The sequence below is a fragment of the Drosophila albomicans genome, chromosome 2L (genome assembly GCF_009650485.2).
Source record: "Drosophila albomicans strain 15112-1751.03 chromosome 2L, ASM965048v2, whole genome shotgun sequence".
NCBI lineage: Eukaryota > Metazoa > Arthropoda > Insecta > Diptera > Drosophilidae > Drosophila > Drosophila albomicans.
The window spans coordinates 7,053,942-7,080,619 of NC_047628.2; the positions used below are offsets into that span (position 1 = coordinate 7,053,942).

The window sequence follows — 26,678 nt, forward strand, 5'->3', positions numbered from 1 at the left end:
ATTACAACAAACATTAAAAATGAAAATATCTTTTTAATATTAATTGCTTGGTGAAAATTAAAACGTTTATGAGAATTTGCGAACATTTGTTTTCATTCTACACAACAATGAAAAAGATGGTCCAAAAACTAATTTCTAGCCGGACGTAGCTCATTAGCAAATTGTACAACTCATAAAATGAAAACACACACACAATTTGCTATAGTTTTCTTTCTCATACATAGATACTCAGCAAAATGAAAAGTTTTGATTTATTGGGCAGCGCAGAAAAATGCTGCGATGAGTCAGCTGTAAAATTCAAGCAAAAAGAAAGAAAAGAAAAAATAGCAGAAAATAAAAATGTTTTCTAATCCGTAAAAGTGTCAAACAGAATTTGACAATCAATTCTTGCTTTCACTGCCTCTCTCTCTCTCTCTCTCTCTCTCTCTCTGTGAGAGAATGAGAGAAAAAGAATTTCACACTCTGCAACTGTCAAAATGTTGTAGAAAACAGCAAACGGAGCATGCGCGTTCAGCTAATCAGCTGCTTTTGAGCATTTGACAACAAACGTGAGTCGGAAAGAGAGGCAAAGAATCTCGATACATGGATCTGTCTATCTGTCTTGATATATGTATATTTTTAGATATAAATTGTATAGAACTTGTTGAAAACGTAACGGAACAATCGCAGAGCTGTGTGAGTAGTTTATGTTGTTAATTCATTGGCACATGTTTTCTTTGAGTTTGTTTGTAAACAAAGTACATGTCTATTGTGCTTCGGATTTTTGATAATTTATGTGCGATATCATTTATTTATTTGACTTCTGAGGAATTCATTTACGAGCTGCCAATGAGTATAGGACACGTTGCATCGTAGTCAATATTCAAACCCATTTTGCAAGCTCTCCAGCGGCGCCATAATAATCGATAAGACGAGCTTTCTCCTGCCAAGCTTATCCGACAAAAAAGCTGCCTTTGCAGCTTTGGTGTATGTCAACATTTTCACGGTTGCCACGCGAAAAGCTAAAAATTCCTGCACAGTGTGCTTTTGTGTCTGATTCCTTAAACTCGTTCGCGTTGCTGTTGGTCGTTGCCTTGCGTGAAACCACAAAAGAAAAATAATAATAATACAATAATCCTTAAACGACTAAAAGCAAATGTAACTCCGCGCAAAACTGGTGCATTAAAGATTTGAAGAAGCCTGTGATTAGGGCAATTGGCTAGAGATTGATTGCGTTAGGAAGAACGCTTTCGCTTTTCTACGTACTGCGACTGAAATTTTTCACACGTGTATATGTGTGTGTGCTGTGCATGTGCATGTGATTGTGTGTGCGGGTGTGTAAGTGAATGTGTGCGCTTATTACATATGCCTGGGTAGGTCAATCGGTCAGCATTTACAGTTGTTTCAGCAGCCATTACGCTGAAAAATATGCTATGCATTTTCCCCAAGCGACTCATAAAATAAACGCGCATATTAGTTTTTACAACACAGCCCAACGCGCACTTGACCCCAATGCGAATAAATGCTAGTCAGCGTCCCCTCCCCTCGTTGAACCGACTTGTGGTTAGCATTCTACCAACTTTAATCAGTGACGAATGCTACTCGGACCACAAAGGGGACCAAGGGGGCTTCCTCTATAAGGTTGGAGTGCGGGGAGGCAGGGGACAGGATGACAGCGGGAACTGCCATTCAGTGAAAGCAAAAAATGCTTTTTTGACACTTGGTTCAAACTTTTTCGGTCGCTGCAAAGTTAACTGTGCTTTTCTGCACAGAGAGAGAGCGCGCGTAATAGGTCGAAGAGAGAAGCTTGGTTACCGAGAGAGAGAAGAGAGAGCGTCAAAGTTGATTGCCCATTTGACAGTTGGTCAACGCAAAATAATGTTGCGACAACAAAAGAAAATGTAAACATTGCGTATGTTTTTGTTTTGGTGCGCACGCACACGCACACACACACGTACACGTACATATACACGTGCACACTCATCGCGCAAGTATGTGTGTGCTAGGAGCTTAGATTTATATATAGAGCGCCAATCAGTGATAAGTTATCAGGCTCAACTAATGGATATTCTGTGTCAAGCAACCAGATGGAAATAAACGAAATTCAATAAATATAATAAACGTTGATAATAACGAAGTCCAAAAATTCGTTCATTCTCATTTAATACAGAACACATTCAGCTGAATAACCGCAGACTTCAACAAATGCCAAATTTTAAATAATTTACAAATAATAAAATAAATACGAAAGAAAAATCAATCTACAACAACGTCCAAATAGCAACAACTGCACCACCGTCAAACATAACAAATTCTAATTTATTTGTGGCCAACAACAAAAAGCTTTTAGCAGGCTTCGTTAGTTGCAAAAGTGTGCATGCGAGCGTGAGTGTATGTGCGTGTGTGTGTGTATGTGTGGGAGTGTGTGTGAATGTAAAAGTGTCAGTGGTACTGGGACTCAACACACCTGTTGATGGCTCGTGTTGTCCGCACTTAATGGGACAGCGTTAGCACAAAGGCGCACTTAATGAACTTAACAGGAACAATCAATTTGCTCGCTGGAAGGAAACTTTAAATATGAATACAGGTATTACGTGTTCCACAAAATATTAGAAACTAAAACCAACTTTATCTTTATTGCCATAGAGCACGAAGCAGAAAAGGGAAAACAAACATTATAGAGCTCATTTTAAATGAGATAAACCAAATTGATTAGCTTTTGAGCATATATGTAAATCAATAATTTTTATTTCTTATTAAGACAATCAATAATGATTTATAAACCATTTTTAACTTGATTTTATTAGGATATTCTAAAAACGTATTTTCCAAATTCTACTCAAATAATTTCTTAGACTTTTTCATTAATTGTATGCTTTAAATGAGTCAGAGTTGAACACAGAAATCAATGAATCAATTTAGCTTATTATAATACTGCAATAAATAAATAATTTAATGGTGCACTTATCGTAAAAGCACATTAGATGTATCAATTAACTTCAAGTACTAACACAAATCATTAACCATTAAAACCAGGAGAACATAAGGAGCATGCATCATCAACGCAGCAAAAACAACAATCGCCGACAGCCAATGACCAACACCAACACCAACAACAACAGCAACAGCAGCAACAACAACAGCAACAAAATAAGAAATACGATGCCTTGGATAGTTCTAGTACCAATAATAAATTAAATCATAAAAACAATATCAATAATAAGGACAAAGATAAGGAACGAGCTAGGGATAGGGATAGGGATAAAGAGACGAGCAAGGATTTGTCACCAAGTCCGACAAGCATTGTCATTGATGAATCATCATCATCCACATCATGCCTGCCCCAAAACAACACACAGCTAGAGCCAAGCAGCTCCCACAGCGGCAACGGAGCGAGAGCAACAACTTCCTCAAGTCAGAGGCGTCGTCAGTTGCAATTTCAACGGCAGAAGGAAGCGAAACTTTATGACCACAGCGATGAGCCGACATCATCGACCACCAGCGTGATGGGCGGCGGCGAGCTAGTCAATTGCATAGCCTACGACGATAATACGCTGATTATTGAACGCAAGCCATCGCCAACATCGCCATCGACATCGCGACGCTACTTGAAAGCGGAGACGCCGACGCGGGGCAGTCGCAAATATAATCGCAAGTCGGCACCACCCAAAAGTGACCTAGAGGTGGTTATATTGAAGCCGGAGCATCATCATCAGCATCGATCGCCGACGATAACGCTGCCGGTGCCAGCGACATCGATGATATCGGGAAGTGGCAGCTCGTCGGTATCACCAACGGTTGCCACAGGGCCAACGGTGCTACAACAAAGGTATATGCAGCTCCAACAGGAGCACGATAAGAAATTCATTTACAATGCAATGCAAGAGTTTGATTATTTGGAACATACGAATTCTAGAAATTCTAGAAACTCTAGGGCATAGTAAGTTAGCCAATGACCCCATTTAACCATTATAAATATCGTAAATCGTATATCGTAAATCGTATATCGTAATATGTGTTGTGCTAAATGTTTGTCTGTGATTGTCCCTCGCTCTTTGTCTCTCTTGTGCGAGTGCGAGTGTGTGTGTGTGTGTGTGTATGTGTGTGTGTGGGAGAGTAAGAATACGCATGGATGTTCGAGTAATACCTTTATTGTAAGAATGCCTGCTGCAGTTCCAAAGCATGTTAACACTAACCTCATGTCGATTTTCGAAAAGAAATTAATCTATACTTCGTAAGCTCAAGATCAATATATTTAAAATTAGGTTACTTAAAAAAACATTTGAAATATCAGTAATAAAAAAATTTAGGCAAATAAAGAAGCTAAGTATGTGAAATATATTTGCTTAAATAAATATCAAACAAAAACATTATACACATAAAAAAGCAAAGTAAAATTTAAATGTTAAATATTTTAGTAGTACAAATAAAACTGTTGTAGAGTATTAATGGGAGAGAAAATTAGGTTTTCTTGATTGCTTTTTATTTAACCGATTACCTCAGCAATTATAGTCAATTATAGTACACAGTTCGACATAGTTATCTTTATCATTACGAATTATTTGCAGTCCTAATTAAATGTAGGTATCCTGACAAAAAAGAATAGACACTAACAACCTAACTAAAGATTATAAAGGAAATATCGAGTAATCAGAAATTTCAAGTAGCTTCATAGGTAAATGTATAAGAAATGAAAGGAACTCACAGAACTGTTGTAAAATGCATCCAAAAGCGTATAATAGTATAAGTAAAAGTTGAGTATTGAAAATCGAAAACTAAAGTTATGTTTGTCCTTTTAACACACACAGTTGCAGTCCGCTTGAAGGGATTGCCGCAAGCAGTGAGGATACCACAACAGGCGCCTCCAGCTGCAGCAGGAAGAAAGCGAACAATACAGAACTTGCGTTGAGCACCGTCACCAGTCAAATTGTTAATAATACGACATACAAGCTCGACTTTAAGCAGCGTAGGCACAAAAACAACAACAACAATAACAACAACGGCAGCCACACAGGCAACGGTGGCAGCAACAGCAACGGTGGCAACAGAGGCAGCAAACGTCAACGACGCAAATCCAGTTGCCACTCTTGTGGAGGATCTATTGGTGGCGGCAACGTCAGTCAGCGTCTGACACCAGAGGAGGCAGCATCACAATCAGCAGCAGCAGCAGCAGCGACAGCAAATGCCACAACAGCAGCAGCAACAGCGGCTGTGACGTGGCAGCAACAACCACAGAATAGTGTGACTAGTGCTGGCAGCACCAACAGCAGTTATAGCAGCGGGGCCAGAGACGAGGACAGCAGCTACAGTGCCATTGGCGGCGACAGCAGCAGCAGCAACAGTTGCAACTGCGACATCACCGGTGACAACAGTACGTTGCATGGTTTTGGCGTTGGCGACATCAGCAGCTTCATAGGAGACGACGATTGCGAGGCAGGCGACGACGACGACGATCCCGATAATCCGGCCGATCTCAGTTCGCAGACATTGCGCACAGCGGCAATTGTTGCAGCCGTTGCAGCAGCAGCCAAGGAACAGGCCGCATCATCGGCCGCTGGCAACACCGATTGCGAGAGCTTCAGTGAGCGACGCCAGGATGCGGATGATGAGATTAGAATCATTGCTGGGACAGCACTTAGTGGCAACGATTCGCTCGAAGATGTCGGTGATGTGGATGACAATGCGGATGTCATTGTAAGAAGAAATACGCGCAACAATCGTCCCTCCATTCGAAGGACATGTAGAATAACCGAAGAAGACGACGACGACGAAGACGAGGAATACGACGAAGAAGACGAGCCTGAGGGTACAACTATTGATATTGATGAGCAAGAGCAGCTGGCCCAACAGCACGAGCACTATAGCGAACAGGACGATCACGACGAAGACGACGAGGAAGAGCGTGAGGAGGACGACGACGAGGAAGCTGACGAGTATTACGAAGAGGAGGAGGACGACACTCAAGCATTTTCACCCTTCTACTCTAGCTCCGCGGAGCTAATTGATAATTTTGGCGGCGGCGCCGGCAAGTTCTTCAACATTATGGACTTTGAAAGAGGCGCCGCTGGAGGCGGCACCTACACTCCCAATGGCAACGGAGGTGCTGCCCTTGGCGGCGATATGTCCCACTCCCATAATCCGCAAACAGACCTCGGCGGAGGCACCAACATTATGGGTATGTTTTCAGTTTCCCAACTCAAACTCACTAACATTTGCCAGATAAACTAACTGAAACCCTCTACTACCATTTCTCCCCTCGATCCGACTACTTCGCCATTGACATTTACATCGACAGGCATTGATACCATGGGCATAGCAAACATTCCGGAAACCATGAACGGCACCACAATTGGACCCAGCGGCGCCGGTGGACAAAAACCAGGAGCTGCCGGTTCAAAGCGACCTCAACGACGAGGCAAACCGCAGCCGGATCGACCACAGCGAGCGTTGTTCTGTTTGGGGCTTAAGAACCCTCTACGAGCTCTTTGCATTCGCATTGTGGAATGGAAGTATCCTTTTTTAAATAACTCATGCTTCATTCGGTGGTGAAGAAAAAAATTTTAATTTTAATATTATTTTTTCTTTCACATTCCTACTATTAAGCAAACAAAATAGAAAAATTTAGATATACATAGTTTACCACATAGTTTACTAAATAATTGAGAGTAGAAAGTAAAAGTAAAAGTAGCAGACTATATAGTAAACATATGTAGATAATTGGTTTCGCTAATTATAACGGGTAGAAGGAAATTTTTTGTAACAACCGGAAGGAGGCATATCCGAACCCTTAAAGTAACATATGTATATATGCTTGATCAGCGTCAAAAGCTACCTATATCTTAAATGCCTATAGACAGAGACATAATTTTTTCGACAGCACTTGTTACACACAGATCAAGGCAAGTCCACCTTCGCCACTGCAAATCGAAAAATCGAATAGCAAGTGTAATTTTGTCCAAAATTTTTGGTACATACAGTGTTAATGATTTCTGAAAATTTCGGTTGAAGTTATTTTAGAAATATTTTTGTATGTTAAAAATGCCTATTGCAATAGGTTCTTAGCTGCTTTGGCTGACAATCTGTTATCTTTAGTACTCTGTGGTGTATTTTGAAATTAGAACTATATCAATATACCAAATATATCATTCGGTAATTAATTTGATATATATTTTAGAAAAGTACCTAACTATTTTCCTCATAGTAGTGGGTAGTGGGTTTCTAACAGTAGAGCACTCTTACTTGTTTCCTTAAGTTTCTAAGCCTATACATTGCAAACAAATATTAGTAAATTTTACGACATTTATTATATTAATGTTTCACAGTCCTTTAGCCAATTCTGTTCTATAAACTTTCTACAGAAATTCAGACATATATTATCTCAAAGTCATTTTGGTTTTCCTTAATCGAATACAAAATCTTTCTCTAGACCATTTGAGTTCCTTATATTGTTAACAATCTTCGCCAATTGTATTGCCTTGGCCGTGTACACGCCTTATCCAGGCGCCGATTCGAATGCCACGAATCAAACCTTGGTAAGTTTAATGCGGTCTGTTTGAAGAGGCGTTGTCTTTATACTACAATCTAATTATATATTTATCTACAGCCTGATATTGAGATTTATTAATTGATATGCATTTTTTATTCCATCTGTCTTTTATGCATTCCACCCACCTCATCACATCACCTTTCATTCATCTGCACCCATCGAACAATTCATACATGCATTCAAAAACCAAATATCCCAATTAGGAATCAATTGAAATTATATTCCTAGTTATATTCACAGCGGAATGTGTTATGAAAATAATAGCATATGGTTTTGTGTTACATAATGGTGCATATCTAAGAAATGGATGGAATTTATTAGATTTTACAATTGTAGTTATAGGGTAAGCATATAAAATATGCCAGTTAAAAGCGCAAAAGCGCCGAGGCCCCTCCAGGCCTAATTTTAACCATTTTCTATGTTACCTTATATCCAATTCAATCGATAACTGAGACACGTATGAAATTGTCTGCCAAACAAATCATTTTACAGAGCGATAAGTACCGGACTATCCCAATTCGTGAGTGAGGGCTTCGATGTGAAGGCACTCCGTGCCTTTCGAGTACTGCGTCCACTGCGACTTGTATCGGGTGTACCAAGTAAGCGCTTTCTGCACCTAAATCCAAAACGAAAAACTCCCACTAAACACAAAATTCACTTTGTCCTGTAGAGCAAGAAATCGAATAACTACGGAGTAAATTCGTAGATAAAATGCTGCACAGACAACTGCACTTAGAACCAATAATGTTGTCCGTTTTTTTTTTTTTTTAAATATTCCTAAAACGCTTTAAATTTCATTTAATTTGACAGATATATTTCCGAGACCAAAGTAATTAAAATTTGAATTAATACGTGTGTTGTCCATAAGATAATAAGTCATTTATTAATGAAAATTTAATATGAAATACTTGCAATATTCGTGAAAATGTTCTAGAGGTCTGTGCAGCGTGACCAGCTTTCGTTGTGTGTTTTGTAGTGTAAACCGCACTTGATGTATTTGTACATGTAAACCCCCACTATATATTGGCTATTCATACGCTTTCCGCAGGTCTACAGGTTGTGCTTAATTCAATTTTAAAGGCCATGGTGCCACTGTTTCACATTGCACTTCTGGTCATATTCGTAATCATAATCTATGCCATAATTGGCCTAGAGTTATTCTCTGGTAAATTGCACAAGGCGTGTCGAGATGAGGTAACAGGTAAGCGTTTAATAACAACACGGTACAATATTTATACGTTGTACGAATGTCATTCAAAGTCTTGAATGCTACCAGATATGTCGCATTAAAATTCAACGTCCTGAAGCTCTATTAATAGTAGATTGGTGCACGTCATTATGGGCAGAACACACTCCAATCAGACAAACAGTCAATTAGTGTTTAATCAAAACTCCAAAAGACAACGCTCTACACAGATTCTACACATCCATTCACCACAAAGATATGCCAAATGCACCCAAAAACTGAAAATGAAAATTAAACTAAACTTCACACAAATACAAAAAAAATACTGTCCAATCTCGACGGAGCATTATAACTAATCTGCTAGTTAATAGAGCTGTTGAAATTTAAACTCCTGGGACAAACGGGCGGCATATTCCGCAAATAAATTCAACAAAACCAAATCGCCTCACAAACCACACCATAAACATCACCAGATCATCCACATTATCATCTCATCCCATTACTAATGCATGAAAAAAAGATATCAACAAAAACCAAAAACAAAGACAAAACAAAAAAAGAAACAATCCCAAACGAATAACTCGGAATCTAGGTGAATACGAAGATACTAAAAGACCCTGTGGAGTGGGCTATGAGTGCCCAGCTGGTATGAAGTGCTACGGCAATTGGATTGGACCCAACTTTGGCATTACCAACTTTGACAATTTTGGACTTGCCATGTTGACGGTGTTTCAGTGCATCACACTAGAGGGTTGGACAGATGTCTTGTATTATGTAAGTGATTTGAGTTCTTTTTGATACATACTTAAACGATACTCGCAGATACAAGATGCCATGGGCAGTACATGGCAATGGATGTATTTCATTTCAATGGTCATCTTGGGCGCATTTTTCGTCATGAACCTGATTCTTGGTGTGTTGTCTGGAGAGTTCTCCAAAGAGCGTAACAAGGCCAAAAATCGTGGCGATTTTCAAAAGCTGCGCGAGAAGCAACAGATCGAGGAGGATTTGCGTGGCTACCTCGATTGGATAACACAGGCCGAAGACATTGAGCCCGATGCTCCCGGTGGACTTATGCCCGACGGCAAGGGCAAACAGCCAAATGAAATGGATTCTACCGAAAATATGGGCGAAGAGATGCCCGATATGCAAGTTACCGAATCGCGTTGGCGCAAAATGAAGAAGGACTTTGATCGTGTCAATCGTCGAATGCGTCGAGCCTGTCGCAGAGCTGTCAAGTCGCAGGCATTCTATTGGCTCATCATTGTGCTGGTGTTTCTCAACACTGGCGTTCTGGCAACAGAACACTATGGGCAAGTCGATTGGCTAGATGATTTTCAGGGTAAGTGATCACATTGTAATGTCGATGAGTTCACCAAATCAAAATGTCAAACATTTCATATTATTGGACAATTGCAGTTCGACCAAAGTCTTTGAAATGATTATAAGATTTTTGAGGTATCTGATGATAAAATTTATTGGCTCAATAAATTTTATAATTTTGTATGCTAAAGATGCGTTCGCATCTACCGATATTGTTGAAACTCAATTACTAACCAATTTTAAAAAGCATACTAATTTGATTTTTCCGTACTTACAGAATATACAAATATGGTGTTCATTGGACTCTTCACATGCGAAATGTTGCTGAAAATGTACAGTTTAGGTTTCCAGGGATACTTTGTGTCACTATTCAATCGCTTCGATTGCTTTGTTGTCATCGGCAGCATTTCCGAGACTCTATTGACCAGAACCGGAGTAATGCCCCCATTGGGTGTCTCCGTGTTACGTTGTGTGCGTCTTCTGCGAGTCTTCAAGGTGACCAAGTAAGTTGAGTGTTATCGAAAAACCTTCGATAATCAGCAGTTAGCGATAGTTGTATCGATTAACGATATTTACCTATTCTTGGATAGTGTATCGATTAACAGCGCTTTTTTCTTTCAGGTATTGGCGCTCGCTGTCGAATCTAGTTGCTTCCTTATTGAATTCAATACAATCAATTGCTTCGCTTCTTTTACTGCTCTTCCTGTTTATTGTGATATTTGCATTGCTGGGTATGCAAGTTTTTGGTGGTAAATTTAATTATAATGATGAGGAGAAGGTTCGCATGAACTTCGATTGCTTCTGGCAGAGCATGCTCACAGTATTCCAAGTAAGTAGAATACAAACTCAAATCTGATCTTAATATTATAACATATACTACTACTTTGTACGTTTTTCTTAAGATAATGACGGGCGAGGATTGGAATGCAGTCATGTATGTTGGCATCAATGCCTATGGCGGTGTCTCCTCCTACGGTGCCTTGGCCTGTGTATATTTCATCATATTGTTCATATGCGGTAATTATATTCTGCTGAATGTGTTCTTGGCCATTGCTGTCGACAATTTGGCCGATGCTGACTCACTCTCGGAGGTCGAGAAGGATGAGGAACCGGCAAGTTACAATGTTACGTTTTTGTATCTCAATTGATCATTAATTACTGGGCTTGATTTCTATAGCATGACGAGGGCGCCTTAAGAAAATCACACAGTCCCACGCCAACCATAGACGGTATGGACGATGAGCATTTGAGCATTGATATGGATATGGAACATCATGACATGGACGATGATAAGTTGTGTGATTGTTGTATGAGACTTAATTAGACTTTACAGCTAAGATCTTTTAATTTTTGTAGGGATCATGAAACCTTATCCGATGAAGAGGGTCGAGAAATGTGCGAGGAGGAAGAAGAAGGTTTGTTACATATACTAACACTTATCTATAACTAAGCTATATATAAATCTTAGTTAAAATATTTCAAAAACTATATAGAATTTAAGAATAATATCTAAGTTAAGCACACAAAAAACAGCTTCAAAACTTACTAAATCATAGTTGACAAAAAATGATGAATGATTTTCATGCTACTGACGCTTTCATTTGCTGCCTTGGAAAACAAAAAAAAAAAAAACAAAAATCGCGCACAACTCTCAATTTTGTATTAATCGAAAGACTCCCATTCTGAAGTATCAGCACGTGTTACTGCACGACCCCGACGTTTATCCGAAGTCAGCATGAAGAAGACTAAAAAACCCATACCACGCGGCAGTGCATTTTTCATTTTCAGTTACACAAACAGGTAAATCAAGAAACCACATTCAGACCAATATACTTCAACAAAATACAAAAATATACAACACAATACACATTTGTAATTTATTTTCAAATTTGTTTAAGCCGATTTTGTTGAACGTTTCTTTGCACTCTTGTTTTACGGTTATTTTGCATGCTTGCATTTTACAAATAAACTATTAAAAGCCTTAAAGTAAAACCATACGATTTACTTGATTTTTTCTCACAGTGAGCTGTATTTATTGCACTTTTTAATGTACATAAATAATATACATTTTATAAAGAACTGATTTGGATTCTCAGTTAATGAACAACAATTTGACTTAATCCAACTGATAATCATTTGTAATTTAAATTAGTGATCACCATATTTTTAGTATGCATTTAGCATTCAGTTATGATACTTCGGTTAATGTAGACAATACTAGAACTTTATTTTACATAGTCCCTGGTTCAATAGATTTAGTTCGCACACAAACATCAATTGGTTTTTCATTTTAATTTCAAGAAGAAATTTATTAGTTAGTAGCTAAGAATGGATCTTCTTTTTAAGTCGTTTTAGTTTTATAATAGTGTAAGAAAGATTTTTAAACATGTTCTTATTTAAGTACTATCGGAGAAATTAATACATATTTAAATTTCCCTAAAAAATGAAAAGCTCCTCCTTGAAATTTCTTCGATAGTACGGTAGAATTACAACCTTAGTATAAGCTCTTTATTTTGTATTATATAACCTTACATATATTTACATTTCTTTGTGTATAAGTTAAGAAGCTGCCTTATATATCTTGGAATATATATGTATGTGTTTATTATTTTTTCCTCATTGGCCAATTATAAATATGAAAAATTTATTGCATATAGTGGATGAAGAAGGCATGATAACAGCACGCCCACGTCGTATGTCTGAGGTTAATACGGCTACGAAAATTCTACCAATACCACCGGGCACATCATTCTTTCTTTTCTCCCAAACGAACAGGTTTTTATGTTTTAGTTTTAATTCTAGAAAATAAATCAAAGAGTTTTCATTTGATAACCAGTTATCCTTTTCCTTGTCTATGTGTGCGTGTTTTTGTGTGCGTACTATGACTACATATGTGATGTGTCCTAATTATTTGTATTTGTATTCGTATTATTATGATAAAAATGTATTTGTCTTTTGCATATAACCCTTTACTCGTACCTGTGTCTAGATGATTAGACTTACACTTGATTTTCTTGCCTAGCCATACCTGAAATCTCTTGTATCACCAGATCCATAGAGTTTGTTTCTGTCCCTTGTTGTAGTAGAAATCTCGTATACAAATGATAAGCCAACTCTAGCACTTAGTATTTGCTTTCGTTTAACACACTCTTATCAGATTAACAATTGTGTTTTGCATGTTTTGTTTTGATTCTGTTTCTACAAAAATTTCTTTGATATTTCCAATTCAATCATATTTAATATTCCCAATATTCATTCACAGATTTCGCGTGTTTTGCCATTGGCTCTGTAATCACAGTAACTTTGGAAACATAATCCTGTGCTGTATTATGTTTTCATCCGCCATGTTGGCCGCGGAGAATCCACTAAAGGCTAACGACGATTTGAATAAAGTAAGTAGCTCCTGTACCATTTAAAGCCAAAAACCATCTGATAATCTTGTAAGTTGCTAAACAGGCCTGGCTATAATACGAGTATTAGATGTGTGTTTTTATTTTGGTTTCTATCGATTGTTTCTAATTAATTTCTTTTCATATACTTTTCATGTTATCGTCATTGGATTCAATTTGCAGGTTCTCAATAAATTTGATTACTTTTTCACGGCAGTTTTCACAATAGAACTGATTCTGAAATTGATTTCATACGGTTTCGTATTACACGACGGAGCCTTTTGCAGATCCGCATTTAATCTATTAGATTTACTTGTGGTTTGCGTCTCATTGATATCTCTAGTATCCAGGTAAACACTAACAAAGCTACTCTAACCCAGTAGTTGAAAACTTACTTCTGGACCATAATTTTAACGTCGATTTCAACTGCAGTTCGAATGCGATTTCAGTCGTGAAAATTCTTCGTGTTCTTCGAGTTTTAAGGCCTCTAAGAGCCATTAATAGAGCCAAGGGTTTAAAGGTAAGATACACGCACAAATTTCATAACTTTTGTTCAATTATTTTAGTTTTTTGGTTCTTTTAAATTGATTTTATTCACCTGCTTTTATTAAACGAAAATTGTTTTGAATTTCTTTGACATTTGTTTTTTAAGTTTAGGCTATGCTCATATTAATTAAACAAAATACACCAAATAATATGATTTTTGTTATCTGCGAGCTAATAATGAAATATTGACTTTTTGCAATAACCCGAAATGAAGTGATGGTTTGGGTTCATAACCAAGAGAACCCATAATGAATTCTTAAAATAAAACCTTGAAATGCTGGGTGTAGGGTGCTTCAAGAACTTTAAACTGCAATGAAATAAAACTATACGAATATTTCTTTCAACAATATAAATACATTTATATATACTTTATATATACTGTTTGATTTTGAGTTACACATTTAACACCTAACGAAAATGGGCGTGGAATAAATGCAATGGGCGTGGCTTAGGCATAGTCAAACTATGTGCCGTTCATGTTGATACTAAACCAAAACGCAAATAATAATCCTAGAACTATTTACATATATACATATAGAGTATATCTTATATATCTATCGTACTATAACTAAATATAAATATATCGTCATATCACACATACAGCATGTTGTTCAATGTGTCATAGTCGCTGTAAAGACTATCGGAAATATTGTGCTCGTCACATGCCTCCTGCAATTCATGTTTGCAGTTATAGGAGTCCAATTGTTTAAGGTATGATTTTCTTCTTAAGTGCTTAATCTACTCTTTCGATAAGTAACACTCCAACTACCGAATATAAGATTGTATAAAATTCGAGCCTACTCTTACCATATGTATTTTATCTAAGATTTAGACTACATAATTGTTGAACATTTATCATGATCAAGCGAAAAATATATATATAATTATTTAGGGTACAAGTTAGTACATATTCAAAACTAACCAATTTACCGAAAATACTTCTAAGTATCAGTTTATTGTTTAAAAGTAACAAATGTATATTTAAAGCTTCTTTAAGATATTTAGTTGTAAATTATTTAAGTCGTTTCTATTTTATTATAATTGCAACCATTACTTATATTAACCTTCTGTTGTCGTTCCAAATTGTTAAATGTTTGAATTGCTATCCTTGAAATTTAATCTAATCTTCTATTGTAATTATTTTTGAAATTTAATCGAAACACTCGTTTATTTTACTAATAACTGAAAATATGATGAAATGTACAAACGAATTTATTGTAAATAATACTACCTTATGTAATGCCTAGTATTGCTTATTAATGCTCAGCATAACTAAGACTGCATTCTCTATACCATTCCTTAAAGCGGGAATCCATTCTACAAGGGCAGTTTAGTTTTTAAAACATCTTCTACATTTAAGCAGTGATCTATTGATGGGCATTATATGAGACTCGAATCAATTCTACCAAAATCAGTAGAGCATACTTTTTGATTCAACTTTTTAATAAAATATTATAAGAGTGTGCTCTGCACATTTCAGTGGAACTGATTCGAAAAGGGAAGAGCATAATTAATTTTTTTTTTTTTATCTGTGCACTTTACCAGGGAATTGATATGCTGCTAATCAAATAGAGACCTAACCATACTCACAAAAATCTTGTTCCATGTAAACTTGTCGAATCAATTCTTATATTCCACACCCATTTTCTGCGTTGTATACGTCAATCCCAAAGCATCAAAAAGTGAAATAATGAATGATTCAAGTGAATCTCAGCACACTTCACAAGCACACACACACACACTCCCACACACACACACACGCGCCCATAGAGCAACAACTTGTTATTTTAATAGTTTCAGCGTCCTACCTTGCACCCTAGCATCAAGGCAATCCAATCAACAAACCAAAGAGTAACGAATATATAATCCACGAATTGTTTGCAATTCTAGCAAAATGATCGTCGGTAGAAAAACTTCTTGTATGTAGTAGTAACAAAACCTTGTCATAGAACATTCATACTAATTCATTTATTAACAACAAGTTTTCATCTTTTTTTTTAGTAATTCATTATTTATTTTTGATTTTTTATTACTTTCAAATCAAAATACCGATTTTTTAGCCCACTGCCCGTCAATTTCAATGTCATTAACCTTTTACTTAATGTATATTGAAATGAAGAACACATTCATCCATACATATTTATTTTTAGCATATGAAGAACAAATGAAACTCGTAATGAATCCCTTACAAATGAATTTTCCTCTTTTTTCTCTCTTTTATCGTTTCGGTTTTCCAATTATGCCAAACACAACAAAACTTGCAATATATACCATTTGCTTTGGCAATATGTATAAACTTTTGATTTCTATAAAACAATTCCAAAAATGTGGCCAAAATAACAAAAATTCCTCTGATTGATGCTGCATAAACACAAACATACACACATACATTAATATTAAAAAAAAAAAAACGAAAATGAAAACCAAAAAATTTCACACGCCTGTCAATTATTTTCGTACACTGAACAAAATAACTACAGTACGTGGTGAAGTGCGTTGTAGTCGCAATTAAAACCATTGGTAATATCATGTTGGTTACATATTTATTGCAATTCATGTTTGCCGTTATTGGAGTGCAACTCTTTAAGGTAATTTCATTTCAATTATTTACAACAAATAAAACTTCAAAAAAAAAAAAAAAATTAAAATATTCATTGAAAAAAAAATACTTGGTGGAGGGTAACCAGAATCGGCTTTATGTGTGCGCTTTCTACTTTTAAAAGAATTCAATAACTTGCTGCTTAATATTATATGTGCTTTGGAATATTGATGTACACTTGGCCCAAAAGTTGGTGGGGAGGGGAGTGTTTAAAATTTGTATGTGTACTCTTGGGACTTGGGACTTGGGCAGACTCGAACACTTAAGATTAGGGCATTCACTTGAATGGACAATCAATGTACTGATTTATACTCGATTCTTTTGATTTTTCTCAGCTTAACAGAAAGACTATGATATTGGTAAACTTGATATAAATACAACAAATTCATCAACTACTTATATAATAAATCATTATATCGTTGCAACACACACTTTCCAATCAGCCAGCTATTAGCTTCTACGCCTTGCTAGCTATTATTAGCTTTCCAACAAACCTAACCCGATATTGTTCAAGTTTTTCCAACTTACATATACTTACTCTGTATACTAATCTGCCATTTAAAGTATATGGATACAATTCCAAAAACAAAAAAGCTGCTCTCTAACCTCTTGTAATATACTCGTATATTTGTAAGTAATCGTATCTAACCAATCCTGAAATGTTTGTTTCGTATTGTTTTGGTACCGTCTGTAAATATATTGTGATGTCCCACACATATCCAATAAAAACCTGTGTCCGTTTCAGAGCAAGAAATGTGTGTAAATTTGATTGCATTTGAGACACCCTGTATATGTATGTATATATACTTATATATGGACTAGCTTAGTCTATTGTAACGCTGCATAATACATCTAGTTAGGCTTTAGTTGATAGTACAACAGTTGTATTAGCAAAGTGCCCTCAACTCAGCTGGTTTGAGTTTGCCAAGTTAAGCGCACTTTTCGTAAGCTAACTTTATCAATTTCCATTGCAAGAGTTAATAACATTTTTCTAAATCCCTTCTGTTGCTGTTACAACGCAATGGTCATACATCGCACATTATGTAGGGTAAATTTTTCTCCTGCACCGATGGCTCTAAAATGTCTAAAGACGAATGCTAGTAAGTATTTACTTTCAATCCATTTTATAAGAGCATTTTAATCTAATTGATGTCACCTTTTCAGTGGTACCTATCTTGTCTATGAGGATGGTGATATAAACAAGCCGCGCCTGAAGGAACGCGAATGGGATAATAACGGTTTCCATTTCGATGATGTGGCCAAAGGCATGTTAACCCTCTTCACCGTTTCCACCTTTGAGGGCTGGCCGAAGTGAGTATAAGGAATTCTTTCAATGCATTTTTTCAGAGTGAATAATAACACGATTTTTTTTTTTAATTGACAGCCTGCTATACGTCTCTATTGATTCGAATAAGGAAAATGGGGGTCCAATACACAATTTCCGTCCTATAGTTGCTGCCTACTATATAATCTATATTATTATTATTGCCTTCTTTATGGTCAACATCTTTGTCGGTTTCGTTATTGTCACTTTCCAAAACGAGGGTGAACAGGAGTACAAGAATTGTGATCTCGATAAGAATCAGCGCAACTGCATTGAATTCGCATTAAAGGCGAAGCCAGTGCGACGTTATATACCGAAACATGGTATACAGTATAAAGTCTGGTGGTTTGTCACATCCTCATCGTTTGAATATACCATATTCATATTGATCATGATAAATACGGTCACTCTGGCAATGAAATTCTACCAGCAACCGTTATGGTATACAGAGCTTCTAGATGCACTCAATATGCTATTCACAGCTGTATTTGCACTCGAGTTTGTCTTCAAACTGGCAGCCTTTCGATTCAAGGTGAGCCGAAGAGAACTTAATGTTCTTTATAAAAATGTACTAATATTATTTTTTTGTTTATGCTGAAGAACTATTTCGGCGATGCGTGGAACGTTTTTGATTTCATTATCGTTCTGGGCAGCTTTATTGATATCGTTTATTCGGAAATTAAGGTTTGTGCCAATCTTTTTTTGCAATGCCTATTAAATAAATGACTCTAATTGCCCCACAGAGCAAGGACACATCTGGTCAGTCTGCTTGTGATATAGTCGAAGGCTGTAAGCAAAAAGTCAAAGCGGTAAGTGTGTTAACTAAATCTTAAATTGAAGCACTTGTTACTGGGAATTATTGTATTGTTGCAGGCCGGTTCAAACTTGATTTCCATCAACTTCTTTCGACTGTTTCGTGTCATGCGTCTCGTCAAACTGCTCAGCAAGGGGAAGGTATACGAACCCTTCTTTGGACTTTCATTAAATCGTTTCAGGCTTTGCCTTATGTCGCATTGCTCATCGTCTTGCTCTTCTTCATTTATGCCGTGGTCGGCATGCAAGTGCGTATCTCAAAGATATACCATTTGTTTACTTAATATCACAATATACTTCTCTAGGTATTTGGCAAGATAGCGCTGGACAGCGAGACCGCTATAACGCGGAACAACAACTTCCAGACGTTCCAGCAGGCCGTCCTGGTGCTCTTCCGTTCAGCCACTGGCGAGGCTTGGCAGGAAATTATGATGTCGTGCTCAGCACAGCCTGATGTGCGCTGTGACATGGAATCCGATACGCCCGGCGATCAATGCGGCTCATCGATTGCCTATCCCTACTTCATATCGTTTTATGTGTTGTGCTCCTTCCTGGTAGATTGCCTCTTTATAATTTTTTTTTTATCGTTTTCATTAACTATTAATCTTGCTCTCAGATTATCAATCTGTTTGTGGCCGTCATTATGGATAACTTTGATTACCTCACACGTGATTGGTCCATTCTGGGCCCACATCATTTGGATGAGTTTATCCGCCTTTGGAGCGAGTACGATCCGGATGCCAAGGGACGCATCAAACACTTGGACGTCGTCACTCTGCTACGTAAGATATCACCGCCACTTGGCTTTGGCAAATTATGTCCACATCGCATGGCGTGCAAGCGTCTGGTCAGCATGAATATGCCCCTCAACTCCGATGGAACTGTGCTCTTTAATGCCACACTCTTTGCCGTGGTTCGCACATCGTTGAGCATCAAGACCGAGGGCAACATCGATGATGCCAATGCCGAACTGCGTGCCACAATTAAGCAAATCTGGAAACGAACCAATCCTAAGCTATTGGATCAAGTGGTTCCGCCACCTGGCAATGATGATGAGGTTACAGTGGGCAAGTTCTATGCCACTTATCTAATTCAGGACTATTTCCGACGTTTCAAGAAGCGCAAGGAGCAGGAGGGCAAAGAGGGTCACCCCGATAGCAATACGGTCACCCTGCAAGCCGGTCTGCGCACACTACACGAGGTGTCGCCAGCTTTAAAGCGCGCCATCTCCGGCAATCTGGATGAATTGGCTGAGGAGCCCGAACCCATGCATCGCGTAAGTTAAAAAGTCTCATTTTAATTAATTTAATTTTTTTTAATTTTAATTAATTTGGGATTTGGGATATTATCACCACTAATTTTGCAATTGTGTAGAAGAACAACCGCTTATCATGTTTTATTTATTTACCGCATCTTAATTTTGCAACAAAGCAGAAGAAGTGTAGAAGTGTATTACAACTTTGTGCAAACAGGAATTGTATGTAATAGGTATTGAATTTTACAAAAACAAAAATAGCAAATTGCTGTGTTATTCTTAAAATATACCAAAATTAATGTATCGCAAAAATACTTAAAAAAAACATACCGATGGCTATATTTAGTATATATCTATCAATATACCAAATATAGTCTATGGCTATATTTGGTATATATCTATCAATATACCAAATATAGTCCTCGGTATATTTTAGTATTTTGTGGTATATTTATTTTGGATATATTTTAATAATAAAACCTACATTACATACATTTAAAAGATATACCATAGATTTTTGCCATATAAAAGTATATACTTCATCCATACATATGGCTATATCGTCTCGGTTGTTTGCGCTGATCAAGAAGAAGGAGATGCTTTCTTCTGCATGGTTCTTACAAATACACATAATACCTCTACCTCTACCTCTAATCTTATGGGGCCGTGAACTCAAACTTATTGAAAATATATTTATGAACTTCCATTTCGCAGCGCCATCACACACTTTTCGGCAGCGTGTGGTCCTCTATTCGCCGACATGGCAATGGCACCTTCAGACGCAGCGCCAAGGCTTCCCATAGCAATGGAGCACTGACCATTGGCGGCTCCTCGCTGGCAGCTGCTGGAGTTGGAGGTAGCAGCTTGGTGCTGGGCAGCGTAGATCCCGCAGGCACTGATTATCTGTATGACAGCCTCAATCGCAGTGTGGCCGATGGTGTCAATCACATAGCACGCAACCTAATGCAAGCACGGATGGCGGCCAGCGGCAAGCTGCAGGATGAGCTGCATGCTAGCAGCGGGGGCGAGCTGCGAACCTTTGGCGAGAGCATCTCGATGCGGCCCCTGGCGAAGAATGGCAGCGGTGCATCAACAGTTGCGGGCACCTTACCACCGGAAGCCAATGCGATATCTTATGAGTGAGTATTGGGAGACAAGTTAGTGGTGAGTGGGAACTCGGCTGCGTGGGGGGAGAAGGAAGACCAAAGAATGAAAGAAGGAGTTGTGGTCATACTCTTAGCCGCATACACGACGCTATCAATTCTTAAGTTTTATTTTACATTCATATGTACTTCCTGTTACTATGGCTTGCTGTTTAGTGAGTTTTCTTTATACTTTATTCACATTTATGGCCACGTTTGAATGGCATTTTTTGATTTTCACTTAGTGCGCCTTTAACGTTTGTAATGGACAAAAGGAGCCCCGGGCCACAATAAACAATTTAGTTGTCTAGCAATTTAGTTGAATATATAGCAAATATCCGAATAAGAACATACATACAAATACTATATAAAATATATATTAAATCAACCAATCAAATTAATTATATGCCCCTAACATAAATATCTATATTGACTAGATATATAGATTATTTGTGATAAATTAGCGCGTTTTAAATACCGACATTCACCGAGAACTGAAAACCGAAAAACGATTTTACTCAATCCCCGAACATTAATTTCAGCAACCGCAATCGTGGTATTTTATTGCATCCATATAACAATGGTAAGCGCAAAATGCTGCAATTGCAACAACTACAGCAACAACAGCAATAAGCAATTGCACTAAACAAGTTCTTTAAACGTTAATCATTTTCAAATTTATTATTTACCCAATTTAACACCAAAGAGATACGGAAACAAATTAAAACAAATACAAAACCAAAACATTTGTTTGTTCGTTCGTTGTGGCATTGTTTTTAATACGTTTAAATTAATTTTCTCACACAAAACTATTGATTTCATACCAAACCTCTAATTGCTATTATTTTGTGCATAACATTTATAATTAACATTATTATCCATGTACATTTTTAGTAAACGCCACTTAACAGATTCTGAGTTGTGAGTTCTGAATTTTGCCTGCGGCATGCCCAAAAAACGTTAAAGAATATGAACAAGTATAAAAACCACAAAATAAAAAAAAAAAACAAAACTAAAAAAGTTTTAATAAGTGCAATTGTGCAGCAATAAATATAACAACTAATAAAATTGCTACATTTGTAATGTATTTAATTTTTTGGCTGTTTGTTCTATGCGGCGCCACAGAAAGACAACACTCAAGACACTCATCCGAATGGCGTTTCATTCGGACTTATAGCACACATACACACATGTACATTAGTTAAATGCGCAGTTCATAATATTAATTTAAATTATCGTATTTTTCTAGTTTTAGCATACAAGTAACCGTAGTGTTTAGTAGTTTAGTTGGGCTATTATTAAAACGCTTTTGCTGCCTATAGAGCATAGATATATTTAGTCTTATAAATTTCCATTTCTACACACAAATATATTTGGTCAACAACCGTTACACAAAACAACATTTGAATACAACATTGACAAAATATTATGCTGTGACTTTGAATTCTCTTAAATAATATAATATATGTATGTATATTTGATGTTTTAACAATCCTGTGATGGGTCTAAAAAAGAACAAAGTTAATAATATCATACAATAATAAGTTTATTATTTTTATTGGGTTTTCATGATTTATTAAATATTTTTGTAAGCTTAAAATATACCTAATAATAACGATAAATAGATTAAGACTGAAATAAATTTTTTTTTGTCAAAGATATAATTTTTTTTATAGTTTAGATATCTATGCACAAGTAAGTACTTAAGAAGAATATATGTAAGCGACAATAAGATGCGTTAGGACATTAATTATTTTCCTAGTATTAAGTATTACCCATCAGCGATTAACCCTGTGCAGATAAACGTTCCTTTAATAATGGCAGCGCATCAATTAAGTATTACATTGGGTTATTTGAGCAGCTTATTATAACTAATTAGCAACCTGCTTATGGCTCCTTTTGTTGATTACAAACTAACAAACTGAGATTGATGCAATGTTGACAAGTTGTTATATGATAACTGCTAATTAATTGACTGTAAAGATAATTATTATTTAGGGTAAAAATTTATTTATAACAAAATTCCATGCAAAAATTATGTTGTTAAAGTAATTTGTTTTTGTATAACTCTTTTTTATAAAAATCTTTATTATAGCTTAAGTGATTCGAGTTTAAAAACAACCGAGTGCTGAGTTTCGAACCCTGAAATACTTGCTGGATGAGTCTCAGAGAGTTCGAACCATTTTTTATAAACACTTAGCTCTTTTTCTGACCTCGTGTGCAGAAAGTATTTTTTTACATTTTTTGTTTTGAAATTCCTGAGTTGATTAATTCCTTTGACTGTATTTCCCCTACCATCACCCTAAGTACGTTATTTAATAATTAGCAATGCGAAAGAGTTCAATGTAACCTGCGTGGAGTAAAAACATAACACCTACAAGAACAACAACAACCAACAACAACAACAACTGAACAACAACAAGAACTACCGTTGTAACACGCATCAATGAACGAATCAAATCAAATCGAATCGAATTGAAACGAAACGAATGAAAAAAGGTTACCATAATCAAAGTATTATTCACAAAATATTTATTGAAAACGATATCGGTGTCTATATAAATACCTACATTCATATACTTATAACAGTACAGTGTTGTTGTGCCCACATACATACATACTATATACTCATAAAGCTGGCCTCGCCGATTGAGCCCGTCCCCCATCAAAGTGTGCCTTGCGTCCATCTTATACCTAATCTACTAATCTAATATATAATAATTGTGATACCCATGTCCAAGATAATCGTATAAATGTACATACATTTTATATAATATTTTGATATGCCGAATTCTGAAAAGAAAATGTTCGTTAACTGTTGTTTCAATGTTGTCTTGTCGTCGCTTCCTATTTTATGTGTCGGGATGGACTCGAAATGTGATCCAAAGTATCCAATATAAAAGATGAATACACAGACACAAACTTACTACTTATGCAAACTGTGAATACCCAACACGCACATCCACACACACCCATACACACAACCAAACATATTGCTTGGCTATTGATTAGAACTAAGAAACGCTTTAGATGCGCCGCCTGCTTCGTTCATGTAACGCCTTCGCCTTTGCCCTAGAAATTGCCTAAATAATACCATAGTAGTAGAGATCCTTGTTAAGAATACATATAAATATATATATATATAGCGTATGTTGCTTGGTTCAGTTTTTACGTAACTATCAATTTTCGTTTTGTACAGAACATGCTTACTATATCATTTAATTTAGATAAAGCTGTACAATTTAACATATTAATAGCCTGAATTATTGAATGCCAAACTAACAGTCAAATGTAATTCATATTACAGAACATTTATTTTCATGCTTGATGATCATTTGAAGCAGCAAAATATAGTAAAATAAAGTCAATCAGCTAAAATATTTGATAGTTTTTGAATTTCATATCAATTTTTCCTATAAATATTAGAGAAAATAGTAACCCGATTGTGCACAATTAGTGAATTTAATTAACATATTAAAATCAGCATAAAGAAGAAGAAAGATTAAACAATAAGTCAAGTGTGCTCGACATTGCCCATTTTCAATAAAACCGTTTGTTGCACATGTACCAAATTAATTAATCAAAAAATACTAAAATATACTGAAGGATATATTTTATATATCAATCTGGTAGTAAAAAATTAAAAAAAAGGTCATTAAATAAGGTTTTCATAATATTATATTAAAAAATACTCTTAAGAGGAACTTTTCAGTTATACTTATTAAAATTTGTCCGCTTGGTTATAAATATTTCCAAAAAAGATTATATTATATTAAAAAATACTCTTAGGAGGAACTTTTCAGTTATACTTATTAAAATTTGTCCGCTTGGTTACAAATATTTCCAAAAAAGATTTTTAAGTAACAAATACTAACATTAGTAAGAAATGCTGCATAGATATTATCTGGATAGTTTGCATATGATCATCAAGCTGTGTACAAAATGTATTCATATTTAATCTCACTCAAACTTTCTAGTTACCAGTGATAATTAACATATTCAATGTATATTTAATTCTACATTTTATGCAATTATCTAGTCTACGCACCCAATGGTGCTATTCCTGGCCACGAGCGCATGATCCAATCGACACCAGCTAGTCCTTACGATCAGCGTCGTTTACCAACTTCATTTGAAATGAATGGCCTAGCCGAATCATTGATTGGAGGGGTATGTTCAATCTTATTAAATCTATCATATATACATACAAGAGATGTTGTCTTCATTTAGGTACTCGCCGCTGAGGGCTTGGGAAAATATTGTGATTCCGAATTCGTGGGCACGGCTGCTCGAGAGATGCAGGAGGCGTTAGACATGACGCCTGAGGAGATGAATTTGGCTGCACATCAGATACTATCGAACGAGCATTCGATGAGTCTGATTGGCAGCAGCAATGGCAGCATCTTCGGTGGTCCTGGTGGTGCGATTGGTGGTGGCATGAGCGGTGGCAGCAGCAGCATTGCTGGTGCATTCGGTGGCAGCGCCAGTGGACCATCATCGTTCTCTCCGTTGCATCAAGGTTCGGGCACTCTACAATCACCACCGATACCAGATAATCGTCTTAGACGAGTTGCCACTATAACGACCACTAATAATAATAAGTCTCAATTTAGCCAAATCAATACTAATAATAATTTAAATAGTAGAACTAATGCAGCATCGCCTACAACTAGCCAAACAACAAATTCACCCACTCTGCTGCAACAGCAACAACAACTACAACTACAACAACAACAACAATCGCCTCAGCGTAACTTAGGCAGTGGTCAGGGTTATCCGGCCGCCTCATAGCATACATACTGTAGTCCATACATGCGAAATGTCTTCTTGATGGAATTTTAAATGTACGTTTATGACAATTTTTGTATAATTTTTAGCAAAGAAAAAAGAACATTAGGAATATTTACTCAAGGTCAAATATTGCGTAACTTGAAAAAAAAAACAAAACAAAAACAAACAAATTGTAAAACTTGTAAAAAGCATTGTATGTACTTATAAAATTAATGGTTTGCCTTTTTGATAACGTCTATGATGGTTTATCGTCCTTTATGAACCAAGAAAAAAAAAAACATAAAAATACACACAAGAAAACAAAAGCACACGCAAATTATTATATATGAAGAAATATATATTTTTTAAATGAATGACATAATTGAAAAAGGAAATTAACCTAATTGATTAGTTATAATATTATTAATAACAATGACAAATTTCATCTGATGTGTACGAACCGTACTACTATTTCAATTTAGACGCATTTTATTTTTTAAGTATTTAACAACTGCGTAAATAAAGCATACAAATATGGAATTGGTTAATATGTAATAAAAAATAAACTTATTAACTTCATAGTGAATGAATGAAATTGAACCCTGAAATTGCAAAATGAATTGTTATGATTGATTTTATAAAATAAATGAGCAAATTTAAAATATCAGATACTTAGTTTCATTATTTGTAGGTTGATATTGGGGGAGCTTCAACACTGAAATTCAGGTATGTAAGGCTTACAACTGTTGATATACACAGTTTAATCCTCCAAATAAATGAGTGACATGAATTACCATTTCATTGTA

The 26,678-nt window shown here is 36.3% G+C and overlaps 1 protein-coding gene across 1 annotated transcript; it reads left to right on the forward strand.

Annotated features, from left to right (window-relative positions):
* Window positions 1–1,036: 1,036 nt before the first annotated feature.
* LOC117563450 (voltage-dependent calcium channel type D subunit alpha-1) lies at window positions 1,037–26,227 on the forward strand. The gene is given in 34 exon segments (XM_034241792.2): window positions 1,037–1,137; window positions 2,150–2,566; window positions 3,016–3,919; window positions 4,788–6,154; window positions 6,275–6,488; window positions 7,406–7,511; window positions 7,729–7,868; window positions 8,018–8,124; window positions 8,574–8,726; window positions 9,304–9,485; window positions 9,534–10,053; window positions 10,312–10,537; window positions 10,656–10,863; window positions 10,937–11,146; window positions 11,212–11,327; window positions 11,391–11,449; window positions 11,708–11,834; window positions 13,297–13,426; window positions 13,607–13,773; window positions 13,856–13,943; window positions 14,573–14,680; window positions 17,616–17,668; window positions 17,733–17,879; window positions 17,953–18,424; window positions 18,493–18,576; window positions 18,636–18,701; window positions 18,766–18,835; window positions 18,838–18,953; window positions 19,011–19,259; window positions 19,322–19,981; window positions 20,675–21,099; window positions 21,645–21,685; window positions 25,142–25,272; window positions 25,333–26,227. Coding segments are annotated over 33 exon segments (8,217 nt in total). The 5' UTR covers window positions 1,037–1,137; window positions 2,150–2,556; the 3' UTR covers window positions 25,894–26,227.
* Window positions 26,228–26,678: the final 451 nt, after the last annotated feature.